Source organism: Dipodomys ordii, unplaced genomic scaffold, assembly GCF_000151885.1.
Source record: "Dipodomys ordii isolate 6190 unplaced genomic scaffold, Dord_2.0 Scaffold21, whole genome shotgun sequence".
In the NCBI taxonomy this organism is placed as follows: domain Eukaryota; kingdom Metazoa; phylum Chordata; class Mammalia; order Rodentia; family Heteromyidae; genus Dipodomys; species Dipodomys ordii.
In genome coordinates, this window is record NW_012267237.1 from 9,439,499 (window position 1) to 9,454,363 (window position 14,865).

The 14,865-nt window shown below is 46.9% G+C and overlaps 1 protein-coding gene across 1 annotated transcript in view; it reads left to right on the forward strand.

Annotated features, from left to right (window-relative positions):
• Trio (trio Rho guanine nucleotide exchange factor) overlaps positions 1-14,865 on the forward strand; it is a 225,379-nt gene that overhangs the window by 199,397 nt on the left and 11,117 nt on the right. Inside the window, exons 46-52 of the mRNA XM_013013843.1 lie at positions 3,309-3,486; positions 5,296-6,101; positions 10,087-10,334; positions 12,116-12,254; positions 12,948-12,975; positions 13,127-13,289; positions 13,520-13,641. Of these exons, the coding sequence (XP_012869297.1) occupies positions 3,309-3,486; positions 5,296-6,101; positions 10,087-10,334; positions 12,116-12,254; positions 12,948-12,975; positions 13,127-13,289; positions 13,520-13,641 (1,684 nt within the window). The remainder of the gene's footprint in view (positions 1-3,308; positions 3,487-5,295; positions 6,102-10,086; positions 10,335-12,115; positions 12,255-12,947; positions 12,976-13,126; positions 13,290-13,519; positions 13,642-14,865) is intronic.

Sequence of the window (14,865 nt, forward strand, 5' to 3'; positions counted from 1 at the left end):
AACCAGAAGCTGAGGTTCCAGCTGATGGTAACTGGGGTATGTCAGTGCCTCGGGTTCCTGCCACCTCTGCAGCTGGGCGAGCCTGAGTTTAGAGGGTCTTCTTTGTGAGGGTCTCATACACTAAGCCAGTAGAATCCCCATTATGGATATCCAGGACCATCTTAGACTCTCCAAGCCTGCAGACCTCATAGCACAGTGGTAGGACCTTACGCCCTCTTCCTTCTGGCACACTGCCAGGATTTCTGTTGGCTACACACAGCAGTCTCTGTGCCTGAACCTCTGTGGAACTGTCTGCGGGTGTTTCTTCTGGGTTAGAGCATCCTCTGCCTACCCTTACCTGCAGAAGCTTCAGAGCCAGGCATTGGGACACAACTACCTCCTCCAGCCACTCACATGAACACACATACCCTCACCTGAACTCCTCACCCATCCGTTACAAGTCTGTGGGTCAAAATTCAGTCTAGTGATAGCCTCTTCTTTCTTTTCCGTGTGTGTGTGTGTGTGTGTGTACTGTGTGTTTGTGTGTGTGTGTGTAAGGGAGTACTGGGGTTTGAACTTGAGGCCAAACACTCAGCACCCTTCCCTCGTTTATATTCTATTACTTGACACACCCCCTCCCACCCTAGCTCTGCTTTTTCCTGGTATTTTGGAGATACATTCTACTAGGCTTTCCTGACCAGGCTGGCCTTGAACTGCCATTCTTCACATCTCAGCCATCTGTCTAGCCAGAAGTATAGGTGCAAGCCAACTGGACATTCTTATACAGCATTCAGCTGGACATTCTTCTATGTATTCTGCTGTTTCTGCGAAATAGTTGTGGGTTGTTTTTTTTTTTGGTTTTTGTTTTAAATTTTATTTTATTGTAAAGATGCTGTTCAGAGGGGTTACAGTTACATGAGTAAGTTATGAGTACATATCTTGTTGAGCATTGTTACCTCCTCCTCCTTTTTCTCCTATCCCTCTCTACCCCCAATCTCCCCCTCACCCCCCCTCAAGTTGTAAAGTTCATTTCAAACATAGTGTCTTGTGAGTCTCGGTGTTGCAATGGGTCATCCTGTGTCCTTGTTTCAGCATTTTGTTATTCTCCTTTCCCTCCCCAAATTAGATAAATGTATAAACAAGATGCAAGGTACCAAAATTCAATGCAGTGACAACAGGGATATCATAGGATATCAAAAAAAAGTCACATAGTATATTAAAAACAACAACAGTAAAGAAAGACCTCTTGTGTCCATATCTTAGTGTTCATTTCACTTAGTCATATATACATAGTCATATATACATAGCTTTTGAGCATTTCTGCTTATCTGATAAGATTATCCTATCCTAGATGGGGCTGGGAAGGTGGCTCAGTGGTAGAGCGCTTGCCTTGCATGCCTGAGGCCCTGGGTTCGATTCCTCAGCACCACATAAGCAAAAACAAAAAAACCGGAAGTGGCGCTGTGGCTCCAGTGGTAGAGTGCTAGCCTTGAGCTGAAGAGCTGAGGGACAGTGCCCCCCCAAAAAAAAAATTATACTAGACTTATACTAATTATTGCAAACAGGGGAAACTATGGGACCTATATTTCTTTGGGTCTGGCTTACTTCACTTATTACGATTTTTTCCACGTCTTTCCATTTCCTAACAAATGGAGCAGTGTCATTCTTTCAGATGGCAGCATAGAATTCCATTGTACACACACACACACACGCATGTACGCACGCACGCACAACATTTTCCTGAGTTGGTTCCATATCTTAGCTATGGTAAATAATGCTGCAGTAAACAGAGTTGTGCTGATAGCTTTAGTTTGGCCATGTTTGAGATTGTTTGGGTAAATGCCCAAAAGTTGGGTCATAAGGGAGCTCTATATATATGGAGTCTTTTGAGGAGCCTCCATACTTCTTTCCAGAGTGGTTGAACAAGTTTACACTCCCACAAACAGTGCAGTAGGGTTGTAATAGTTTTATATTTCGATTGTAATACCACATGTACTTCACATGTTTTGTGAGAATCAAATTTTTTTAATTTTTTGTTGTTATAAAGGTAATATACAGAGGGGTTACTATTTCATAAGTTTAAGTGATGAGTACATTTCTTTTTAGGCACATCACCCCTTCCTTTACTCTCTCCCAGTTTTCCCCTTCCATTTCCACTCACATTGCCAACATAGAATGCCTGAAATTTTTTAATGTCATTTTATTCCTGTAGAAGTAGAAGTAAATGATAAACTTGGAAACATAATCCTGCATCTATGTTTCTAGTTCATTGTTCAAGCTCTTAGTCAAAACATTACACTCCTGATAATCCCCACTTGCCAAATTTTAGAAGGCATTAAAAAGCTTTGCAATCTCCACTTATCGGAATTACTTGGAGCCAGCATCGTTTCCAACTTCAGTGTTTGAGAATATTCAAGTATTTAAATATACACACAAATACACTGAATGAGATTTTGAGGATGGGACCTAGTTCTAAATACACTTTACGTTTCAACACTTTATACAAATACCCTGAAGTAACTTTACAGAGTACTTTTACGATGGCTGAGTCTTTTTGTGCTCAAGGGAACAATAGTTCCACTTCCAGCTTTTTGGTGGTTACTTGGAGTTAAGAGTCTCATGAACTTTCCTGCTCAGACTGGCTTCAAAATGCAATCATCAGATCTCAACTTCCTGAGTAGTTAGGATTACAGGTGTGAGTTCCGGTGCCCCACCTGTGTCTATAGGCACAGGGCCGCTACAGAATTTTCACCAAGATCATGTTGGGTCTCAAAAAATATTGCATGTCAACCATTTTGGTTTCCAGATGCTTAGTTCTGGATTGTTCTACATGATTTCGGAGGAAGCAAAATGGCAGCTCCACCAAAAGTGATTGTTTCCACTTTGACATAGGATGAAATTTCACTTTGCATTTGTCCAGTGGTGATAAATCTGCTTTTTTTTTATTGTAAACAGTAACAAAGTTGACTGTCTTAAATGTACTACTTAGTATCTTTAAAAATGGTTGCATTGTTATGCAACCATCAGACTCCCGACTTCTTTTCATCTTGCTGAACGGCAGCTCTGTTTTCATTAGACACTAAATCTCTGTTCCTGCCCTGCAGTCCCTGCAGTGCCATTCCACTTTCTGTCTCACCTCATAGAAGTTAAACCGTAGAGTAGATCTCTTCCTCTGTGCAACTTGTGGCACTCAGCATGTTCCAAAGTTTTTCTATATTGCAGTATATGCAAGAACTCGCTCCTTATGCAAAATTTTGCTTATCCATTCATCAGTTACTTAGTTACTTGTACCTCTTAGCTATTGTGAGTAACATCTTAATCTTTTAAAGGTGAGTTGTCTTTGCCTGGAAGAAAATGTGGAAAATGATCCCTGTAAATTTGCTCTGACATCAAGGACGGGTGATGTGGTAGAGACCTTCATTTTGCATTCATCCAGTCCAAATGTCCGGCAAACATGGATCCATGAAATCAACCAAATTTTAGAAAACCAGCGCAATTTTTTAAATGGTAAGTGCATTCCATTACTCAAAAATTCTCTTTTATCTCTCAAATGCATATTTATCTTTCTTGTCTATCTCCCTCCCATCACATATTGGTAGTAATGAAACAGCTTAGCAATTACCATATATGTTAGGGGCTGTTAGGTACTATTTAGCAAGCACTGGCATTATCCCTGTTGAGGAGACCGAGAGATAGAGTGGTAGGTGACGAGTCAGCATTTGAAACAAGTTATTCTTAAATGTTGTATTAAATACCAGTTAGTAGCATAGCATTGGGAAATCCTTGTATTTTTGTTTTTAAAAAATGAATTCATTGGGGCTGGGAAGGTGGCTCAGTGGTAGAGCACTTGCCTTGCATTTCTCAGCACCACATAAGCAAAAAAGAAAAAAAGCCAGAAGCAGCGCTGTGGCTCAAGTGGTAGAGTGCTAGCCTTGAGCTGAAGAGCTGAGGGACAGCGCCCAGGCCCAGAGTTCAGGCCCATGACCGGACCCAAAAAAAATAAAATTAAAATTAAAAAAAATAAAAAGAATGAATTCAGAGCTGGATGCCATAGCTCATACCTGTAATCATAGCTACTCAGAAGCCTGAGATGTGAGGATCGTGGTTTAAAGCTAGCCCAGGCAAGAAAGTCTCTAAAGATTCTTCTCTCTCATTACCCAGCAAAGAAATCTAGAAATGGAGCTGTGGCTCAAATGGTAGAGCTCTAGTTTTGAGCACAAAAGCTCTGGGACTGGCATACACACACTCAAAAATACAAACTCAGCTTGCAAGCAGGATTAAGCTATCATGTTAAAATTGATGATAACCACACAAGTTTCTGAGGAACAAAATCATGAATGGACAGAAGTGCTAGATACGGTAATCTCGTGATCACACTTAATCCTGTGCCATGCCTGACCAGCACAGTTTGTGAAGGGCTTCTGGCACCAGTGTTTTTCCTCACAATGTCTAGGTTCCTAGCTAGCTAACACTCTATCAATTGAGCCACAACTTCACTTCCAGCTTTTTGGTGGTTTATTGGAGATAAGAATCTCATAGACTTTACTGCCTAGGCTGGCTTCAAACCTTGCTCCTGAGATCTCAGCCTCCTGAGTAGCTAGGATTACAATCATGATCCACTAGCACCTGGCTTTCCACAAATCTTATTTCTGTGATTCCTGTTTTCCTACAGAAGACCATGTGATAAAATTGCTAAAATTGAGGGATAGGACAGCTTCCTGACCAGCAAATGACCTAATGGAGCTATGTAACTTTCCTTGTTTGATTTGTTCCACCTGAAGAACTGGGTGGTCTGCAAGTCATGCCCATGTGTGGTAGCTGAGGTGCTACTTCCCCCTCAGCCACTTTCTTCTTTTGCCTATCTACACCTTGTTCCTTGCGAAGTTACACTGCCCTTTCCCGCTATGCAGAGTCCTAGTGGACTGTAGCCTAGCAGTGCTGGGCCTCCCATTGCCACTGGGCCATACAGCTATTTTCACAGTGGGGAGGCAGCAGCTGTTCCTTCCAGTTCTGAGGAACTGATCTCAGCATTCTCGGCTTCGTTCAGTACCTTCTGATGCTCACTCCTGACAGTGCAGCCCCTCTTCCCTCTGTAGGAAACAGGGCAGTGGCCTTAGGAGCTTTCCTCTACCCATTACTGCTATCAGACTGAAGCCTCCAGAAGTGTAGCTATTCATAGGCCATGGTGTACCTCAATGAGCCTGACTTGGGTGTGGGATGCTCAAGCCTAGGACATCCTTTTGTTTGCAGGTTGTGCAGTTCACTTGTTCTTGGTGCCCTAACTAAGTCTCATCTGCTTGTCTTGCATGCCCACAGCCTTGACATCACCCATCGAGTACCAGAGGAACCACAGCGGGGGCGGTGGCAGCAGCAGCGGGGGCGGCAGCAGTGGGAGTGGGGGCAGTGGTGGCAGTGGGGCCTCCAGCGGTGGCAGCAGCAGTCACGGCGGTGGCCTCAGCAGCTGCAGCAGCGTCCCCAGCTCAAGCAGGAGCAGGCCCTCCCGGATTCCGCAGCCTGTCAGACACCACCCCCCCCTGGTCTCCTCTGCAGCCTCCAGCCAGGCAGAGGCAGACAAGATGTCAGGTATGTCCGCGTCCAGCCCCTCACTGCCTCCCTCCACCAGCAGCCTGGCCCTTGAGGCCAGCCTTGGCCAGCCTAGCCGGCTCCCCACAAGTGGAGACTCGGAAGGTCCTGAACGAGAAGCAGAGCCCATCCCCAAGATGAAGATGATGGAAAGCCCCAGAAAGACCACCGGGAATGCTTCTTGTTCAAGCCAAGAAGGAAATGCCAAAGAAGCACGGGGCAGCCTGGGCCCACTGCCCCTGAGCAAGCCTAGGCCTGGCGCCATCTCACCACTGAACTCTCCTCTTTCCACCACCTTCCCTTCTCCTTTGGGCAAGGAGGCCTTTCCCCCCAGCAGTCCCCTGCAGAAGGGGGGCTCCTTCTGGAGCTCCATTCCTGCCTCCCCCGCCAGCCGACCTGGCTCCTTCACCTTCCCGGGGGACAGTGACTCCCTCCAGCGGCAGACACACCGGCACGCAGCCCCCAGCAAGGACACAGACCGCATGAGCACGTGCTCCTCGGCCAGTGAGCAGTCTGTGCAGTCCACACAGAGCAACGGGGTAAGAACGCCTGGGAGCCTGCGCCTACCTCCCCATCGCCTCTGTCCTACCAGCTCTTCTAAACCTTCTGTGTCGCCGCCGCCCTCCTCCGTACTAACTCCAGCTCTCCAGCTCTCCGTGGCAGTAGTCGCCTCCTCCAGCACTCCCATGCACTGTGCAAGTAGACACGCCTGTGGCCTCTCTGTGTGTGCGTGTGTGTCCATGCCCTGCAGGCCGGGACAGGCACACACAGCCACCGAGTGAATGCAGACGCCGCTAACCCCTGCTGGGACTGTGGACAGTACCTGCTCTCATCTCCACTAACTTGCTCCTTGCTCTGTTCCTGTCTCCTTAATAAGAAAACGCTGATCATTAACACTCTCAATGTAGCATCTTTAATTACTTTCATCTTTCCAATCAGCACAGAATCTCGGAACTGTTTTTAGCCCCTGCCTCACTCATGCTGTTTTGTTTTGTTTTTGATATTTTTTGGGCTTTCTTTATTGAAAGGTCTTTTTTCCTGCTCTTTACCTGCTATTTAAAGGGTAGTCTTCACAGATTAGTAAGCGTTTGTCTTTGCAGCATTTTTGACTCACCTGATGAAAACAATACTCCTTCAAGAAACCTTCTAACAGCGACCCAGAGCAAGCTAAGCTGGCAGATGGCACGGGTGGGAGACACTATGCCCAGCAGGAATGTTCCCTCCACCTAAAGCTGAGCTGTAGACAGACTGGTGCACCTGGCAGGGGCTGCCAGCACCCAGGCCAGACAGGCTGTGGCCTGTCTCACCTCTCTCCAACAGGGGGCGCTGTGGGTAGTGTGAGTGCCACTGTGGTGGCCGGCCTGCTCATTTTCCTGTCTGTCACTTACCTTGTGTTCTCAAGCAGAAGGGTGGCTGTTCTGGGTTTTCCCCCTGTTCTGTGACTTCCTCACTGTCCTCCCACTGCTTTCCTACGTGGGAGATGACCTGGCCCATAACCCTTTCCTGAAGGCATGCATGAGTGAATAGAACTGTTCTAATAAGTCTGTTTGATTGCTTTATAAATTTTTAAATACATTTCCCTGAAAGGGTCTGTGTCTCTCTATCTCTGTACATATGAAAAAATTGGTGCTTTTGCATGTCTTCATCTTTCCTCTGGAGTTGTGTTAACTCCTCATTCAGGCTGATTTGGTCTTATCCTTTGCTCCCATTTTTGGTATTTTGTTAAATTCACATCACCTGTGGTTTTGTTAAACTTCATAGTTAATGGAGGAAGAAAGTAAGCAGTGGGCATTGACATCCTTATTTACACTGTGTCCTATCCTCAAATGTAAGAGTTGAGTAGGTATCTTCTGTGGTGGACTTTGCTATAAACACCTCGCTGTGTTTCACACAGCAAGAGAGACTACAGCTAGATTGCAAGTTCTAGGTGGGCAGTGAGCGTCCAAATGCAGTTTTAGAAAAGAAGGTGCAGACAGTCCAGGGATGAACCCCACCCGTCCGCACCTCAGTCTACTCTATGCAGGCCTGCTCTTAGAGCTGCCGCCCGCACAAAACCGCCTGCGGTCGTCTGTTGACTTCATCCTAACCTGGACACATTCCCAGTAAGCACAAGAGAAGTTTTTAGACTTAGGTCTCCAAATCAATCCCTGTTCAACACAGGAGCCAGTGCTGGTCTTCTCTGGACATTACAGAGTAGACATGGATTAAAGACCACAGCCTAGCTCTAGCTGTGGATGATCAGTCCTGAGAAAAGGCACAGTCTACCAGTAGCAAACAGTCCAGTAAATGCCTCCTGCATTTTCTTAGTGATAGGCAACTAGGAAAGGGAAACTGCCTCACAGAAATGGGAGGGGGCAGGGGCTGGGAAGACTGAAAGGCCCAAAGTAGGGATTTTAAAATGTCCTATACTGCTTTCCACCATTCTGCTGTTTAAAAACAAACCATTGCTGCCTCCACCTATTGGAGCTGGTAGCCATTGCAGATCAGCAGAGCCTTCTTTCCCTTATCGACTTGTAGGGTCACAGCCTAGCAGCTGTCTGACCTGCCACTGCATCTTTCCTCTGCGAAGTTCTCCTGAGAGCAGAGTGAATGAAGCTGGCCCTTGCTTCCGCTGGCTCTGTGAGCTTTTCCTCCTGCTCATCTCCTGGGCAGCAACAAAAGTGCCCACACATTGGAGCCGCTCCAGGCACTCCAGCCACTCCACCACTTACAGGTGGTCTTTGCTTACTTACCTACCATCTCCCATTCGGGGGACTGATGACTAGGCCCACTGACAGGGTGGGAGTTTGTGAGAATGTAAGTTGATGGATTTGAAATGCCTAACTCATAGCCTAGCACAGAAGTTGGGTTCACAAAAGTTAATAGCTATGATTATTGTGAGCAAATACGGAAATTATGAAATATACCCTGGTATGACTTACTAAACAAAGCAGCTGTGCCACAGAAGTCTTGCGTTTACATTTTGTAGCACATTTGGCAGTGTGATCTCAAAACTATTCAGTGATAACATTTTAATATTTTAATCAATATTAAAGAACCTGCTAAAATAGGATTGTCTAAATGAGTAGGCAGAGACTGAAGCCTGACATGCATGGTACCCTTTGAGTTAAAAGGTCACAGACGAGCAGGAGATTTCCACGAGGGAGAGGAACCAGCCCCAGACCCTTCTGTAGATGCTCATGGTAGCTGCTCTGTGTTCTATTTAATGCTCACTGCAAGTTATATCCACAGCCCTGGTCTCTACAGTTCCCAGGCTTGGCCTCACAGAGGCTGACAGAAAGGTCTCCTCTTACTTGTCCCTTCAGCTGGCTCAGTGGGACCCAGGCTCACGAGAGGGGCTGTGTCAGGGTTGTTTGCTGCACACTTGTCTGAGAGCCCAGCAGAGGCTGGCATCTGCAGAGTCAGCAGCAGTGTGGAAGTACTTTAACCAGATCACAGAAACGGGGGTTTAAAAGAGGGGATGTGGGGACATGCAGCTCATTAGATACAACTTTGGGACAGATACCCGCTGCTTGTATTGCTTCTACTCAGCTTGTGAGCCTGGGGAGGTGGCCATAAGAAATCATCTTTGTTTTACTCTTGCATTCTTGCATATTGACTGAGTCACTGAAGTCCAAATGGCAATACTAGGACCAAGCAACACTCTTAACACTGTGGTCCATGGCATCCAAATGCTGGGGACACTTGAATCTGGCAAACTCGATAAGACGACCACCCACTAAGGGACATAATAGAGACAGCAACTATCCTGAGGAGCAAAAGAGTAGTTGATGTGCTTTCCAGGGTCCACAAGTTCTTTTTTCTTTTTGGTCAGTTGTGGGGCTTGAACTCTCTGGGCTTGGATGCTGTCTTTGCACTCTTCAGCTCAAGGCGAGCACCCTACCACTTGAGCCACAGCACCACTTCTGGTTTTCTAGTGTTTTATTGGAGATAAGAGTCTCACAGACTTTTCCTGCCCGGGTTGGCTTTGAACCACAATTCTCAGATCTCAGCCTCCTGATCAGCTAGTATTACAAGCGTGAGCCACCAGGGCCTGGCCACACTGTTCTTTATAAAGAGGAAAAGAGGTAGAAGCAGTTAGGCAGGCCCGCAGCCTATGGTTCGGGAATAGACGTTCCCAGTAGACATTTCACCAGAAAGATTGAGGGATATCCCCATTATCTGATCTGCCAGTGAGCTGAAGTGCTACTCTTGCACCTTTTAAACTTCCTAGTTTACTGTTGGGGGTTGGACATTCTCTAAACTGGGATCTCCATGATGACTTGGCTACTCCTAGGAAAGCAAAAGGAAATGAACTGAAACAGTATCAGACTCCCAGGGTAAAGTATGATCATTACAGTGGCTTTGGAGATTGTTTCTAAATTGCTGTCCAGAGTGGTCTTGGCTTTCAGTTGCTGGAAAAGCGTTGCTGAGCAAGCTGATGCCCTCTCTGTCTGATGAGCCCTGCTGTGGGGCAGTGACCGCTGCTATCACATCTTAGCTCAGTGCCTATCTGCCTTGTTCTCTTCATCTTTTCCTCTCCAGAGTGAAAGTAGCAGCAGTAGCAACATCTCCACCATGCTGGTGACACACGATTACACGGCAGTGAAGGAGGATGAGATAAGCGTCTATCAAGGAGAGGTCGTTCAAATTCTGGCCAGCAACCAGCAGAACATGTTTCTGGTGTTCCGAGCCGCCACTGACCAGTGCCCTGCAGCCGAGGGCTGGATTCCGGGCTTTGTCCTGGGCCATACCAGTGCAGTCATTATGGAGAACCCTGATGGGACTCTCAAGTGAGTGCTCAGAGTGAAGCCAGCCATGTGGCAGGGCTCTGTACACTGGGAGAAGAAAGACCCTGGAGGGTTGGAGCACTGTGAAGGGAAAGCTGGGCCAGGGTCTGTTCCTAAAGTTCACCTGACTTGAAAGTGAAAACACCGTGTCCTTCCACCCCTCGGGTTTAGCTTCCTACAGTCCTCTAGTAACCTGTATTTTGAAACAGTTTTTCTCAAGTCACAAGAGTCCCTGACGTTGTTGGGTAGAGGCAGACGCCCTTCTAAACACCCCTAACTTACTCTCAGGGGTGTTCAAGGAAACATTCATAATGGGAACCTGTCTTGAAAAAGAATCTGAAATGGTTTTGCTGCAGTTGACACTGTCTTTATACTATCAGTGCTGATTTTTAAAACTATTCCCTTCCCTTGACTCTCCCTGAAATGCTTAACTGTGCTTAATCATGACTGTTAACAGAATTCTGTGACTTTTTAGGACCTAGGGTTTGAATTCAGGGTCTCACACTTGCTAAGCAGACATTATACTACTTGAGCTACAGCCCAACCCTTTCTTGCTTTATTTTTCAGATGCCTCCCGTTTTTGTCCAGGACTAGCCTTACACAGTGATCTATGCCTCCCACATAGTTGGTACCAAAGACACTGTCAGGCCCCAACTTCTTGGTTGAAATGGGTTCTTCATTTTTGCTCAGGCTGACCTCAAACCACAGTCCTCCTGATCTCTGCCTCTCAAATAGCTAAGACTACAAATGTGAGCCATTGTGCCTGGCTTACTTTGTACTTTTTATGTCACAAAGACCAAATACAGGTCTGGAGTCAGCTGTGCAGCTGCACCAGTGTGTCAGTAACAATCTCTGGACTTTGCTGGGGGGTGGGGGGGGCGGGAAGAAGGGGTTGTTGTTTGTTTTTGTTTCTTTGTTTCATTTTTTGCCAGTCCTGGGTCTTATAATCTAGGCCTGGGCTTTGTCCCTAAGCTTCTTTTGCTCAAGGCTGCCACTCTACCATTTGAGCTACAGCACCATTTCTGGCTTTTTCTGTGAACTGGAAGTAAGGTTCTTATGGACCTTCTTATCCAGGCTGGCTTCGAACTGTGATCCTCAGATCTCAGCCTCCTGATTAGCTAGGATTAAAAGAGTGAACCACTGATGCCTGGCTTCAAACTATATTCTTAAACCCTGCATTAAGACTCATCAGGAAAAAAGGACTAATAGGGTCTATATATGGAGAAGTAAGTATACTTACTTTGAGGACTCGGCTCCGCCAGTAGAGAAACAGCCTCCTCCTGCTTGTGATGTGGTTTTTGTTTTGTTTGTTTTGGTTTTGCAGTGCTACAACTTGAACTCAGGGTCTTAAGCACATTAGGCAAGTGCCATGCCACTTAACTGCAACCAGCCCAGGCCAGGCTGGTCCTAACCATGCCTTCGCTGGTCACTTAAAGGAAAGCAATGAACTTCGCACATTAAAATATGTTCATCTCACCCAAAAGTCCTCAGAGAAGCACCGGGAATGTTTGACCAGATTTCTGGATACTCTGGTCCAGTCAAGTTGGCATGCAAAATTAACTATCACATGCCTCTTTTTATTTTAATTCTTAACATTTTCTTTTATGAAATTGTTGTTTAATCTCGTTTTTTAGGTATATCACTCTCAAGTTCTATTTGATGGAGATTGCAGTTACTAAAGGATTTTCAGTCCCTTTGTACAGCATGAATATTGAATATTCAGTGCTTTCAGTTTGTATTGTTGACAAGGCGTAATGCAAACAGTTTTTGCTTTTCCTCCATAGGAAGTCAACATCTTGGCACACAGCACTCCGTTTAAGGAAAAAATCTGAGAAAAAGGACAAAGACGGCAAAAGGGAAGGCAAGTTAGAGAATGGCTACCGGAAATCACGGGAAGGACTCAGCAACAAGGTGTCGGTGAAGGTGTGTGAAATCCCTCTGAGGGCAGGCAGGCAGGCAGGCAGTCAGGGGAGGGGACAGCTGCACAGGGCTGGACTCACAGAGCTGGGCTCGTGCCTTGCCTCCTACCTTCCCCCTAAGTAATGTCCTGCCAGGCCTCATTAGCAGCCTCTCAGGCTGTCCTGTCTATCTGGCGTGAGGTGTGTGTCGCCAGGAACCAGGTGCCCACATGGCTTTAATACACATGGTTCCATTCCCAGAGGAAAAGCCTGGATTCTCCGAAACAGAATGCAGAGAAGCTGTGGCTCAGACTTCCTTGCTTCTCCCTAGGCCAGGAGGAAGTGATGAGATGCTTTGTACAGGATCTTAGCTTAAAGTTTCCTTGAGGGCAGGTGTAGCTAGTTCTTTTTGAAAACCACATTGTTTTGCCTGGAGAAAAAATAAATACCGCCGGAAAGCACCCTGGGTCAGGGTCCCTTCTGCTTTGAGAAGAGATCCAGCCCCAACTGGACTCAGCCTGTAAGGTGGGAGATTTAAATACCTGTTTGTGTTGATGGGCAGGAAGAGTAAAGCTCACCAATTTTTGGATACATTTAACACCATGAAAGGTACTCTGTTTTTGTTAATTTTCAGGCAAGCCAAGTTCTGGAATCTTAGTAACCTATCTTAAAGTATCTCAAGTTTTTACTAAATACCTGTTTCCCTTTTCCATTTCAGCTTCTCAACCCCAACTACATTTATGACGGTGAGTTCTGTTGTCTTGCCTCCAATCTTGGTGATCATAGGTCTGTGCGTCTTGTTTAAGTGCATTAGCGGTCCAGGGGGGGCGCGGGGTGTGGAAGGATATGGAAAGGAACCAAGGGTGACCGGTGTTGACCGACTGCTTTCCTTTGCAGTTCCCCCAGAATTCGTCATCCCATTGAGTGAGGTCACATGTGAGACAGGGGAGACAGTTGTTCTGAGATGTCGTGTCTGTGGCCGTCCCAAGGCCTCCATCACTTGGAAGGGCCCTGAACATAACACTTTGAACAATGATGGCCACTACAACATCTCATACAGGTAAGGGACCCTCTAGAGGGGTCCACTGACTGGGAACACAGTCGATCTGATTACATGGTGACCAGAAAGGCTCTGACACTGTCCAGGAGGACACAGTTCATACCTGGGCATGCAGTCTGAACTGTGGTACTTGAGCTTTTCATTGTGGTAGGGACTAAATGAGGGGAGGTCAGAACGGGTGCCGAGATGATAAGCCTTCCTGATACGCATGGTGCTCTCCCATGTGGCAGTGACTTGGGGGAGGCTGCTCTGAAGATCGTTGGTGTGAGCACAGAAGACGACGGCATCTACACATGCATCGCTGTAAACGACATGGGGTCCGCCTCGTCTTCAGCCAGTGTGAGAGTTCTAGGTAAGTCCCCTGGGCTGGTGCGTACTTCTGTGCCATCTCCTGAAGTCTGTCATGTGCCCCACACTTGGGTGATCTGACATGTGGAACGAGAAGTCACTAACTGATAGAAACCAGGTCCCTGCTGAAGGAGTACCTTCCAGAATAGGCACAGGGAACAGGTCCCAGTCTCAGGTGTCATGGGGAAAGGAGCACAGGGGACACAAGGATATGAGTTAAAAGAAGAAAAAGAAGGGGGCCAGGCACCAGTGGCTCATGCCTGTAAGCCTAACCACTCATAAGACTGAGATCTGAGGATCATGGTTCAAACCCAGGCTGGGCAAGAAAGTCTGTGAAACTCTTATCTCCAGTAAACTACCAAAAAGCCAGAAGTGGAGTTGTGGTTCAAGTGGTAGACAGCTAACTGAATAAAAGAAGCTGCTGAGGGACAGTGCCCGACCCTAGGATGGCACTCAGAAAGGGAAGGGGAGAAGGTTCTATAGTAGAGCGCTAGGTCTGTCCCAGATCCCAACAGTAGACCTTGGGGATAGAAAAGGGGGCACAGGGAGGTTTCTGCCAGCCTTCAAAGAGGGCCAGGCTCCAGTGGCTCTTTGGTGCCCACAAGACCTACCCGCCCTGGCACCCTCAGAAGGCAGAGCCAAGGAGAGGAGAGCTGGGGGTGTCTCGGCTGAACTGTACAGAACTCAGCTTAGGCATGCTCATAGTCCCCTGTAATGATGCTTGTCATGGGTAGATGCTAAGAAAGCACAGGCTGTACAACATAGGCAGCTGAGCATTCTCATCCACCCTCCATCTACTCCAGGTATGGGAGCTGCTTCCAACAGAGGAAATAAAAGTCTCAACTGAAAGATAAATGAGTTCTTGATCACCTTACCCTGAGTGTGGCCAGTAAGCAGAACTGTCTAGAACCTGACCCATAAGTTTTAATCATGTGTTTTAATTCTTATTAAACTTCTTAATTCAAAACATGCTCTGCAGAGCCGGGCCCTGGTGGCTCACGCCTGTAATCCTAGCTACTCAGGAGGCTGAGATCTGAGGATTGCGGTTCAAAGCCAGCCCGGGCAGGAGAGAGGACTCCTATCTCCAATAAACCACCAGAAAACCGGAAGTGGTGCTGTAGCTCAAGTGGTAGAGCGCTCGCCTTGAGCTGAAGAGCTGAGGGACAGCGCCCAGGCCCAGAGTTCAAGCCCCACGGCCAACAACAACAACAAAAAAAAACCATGCTCT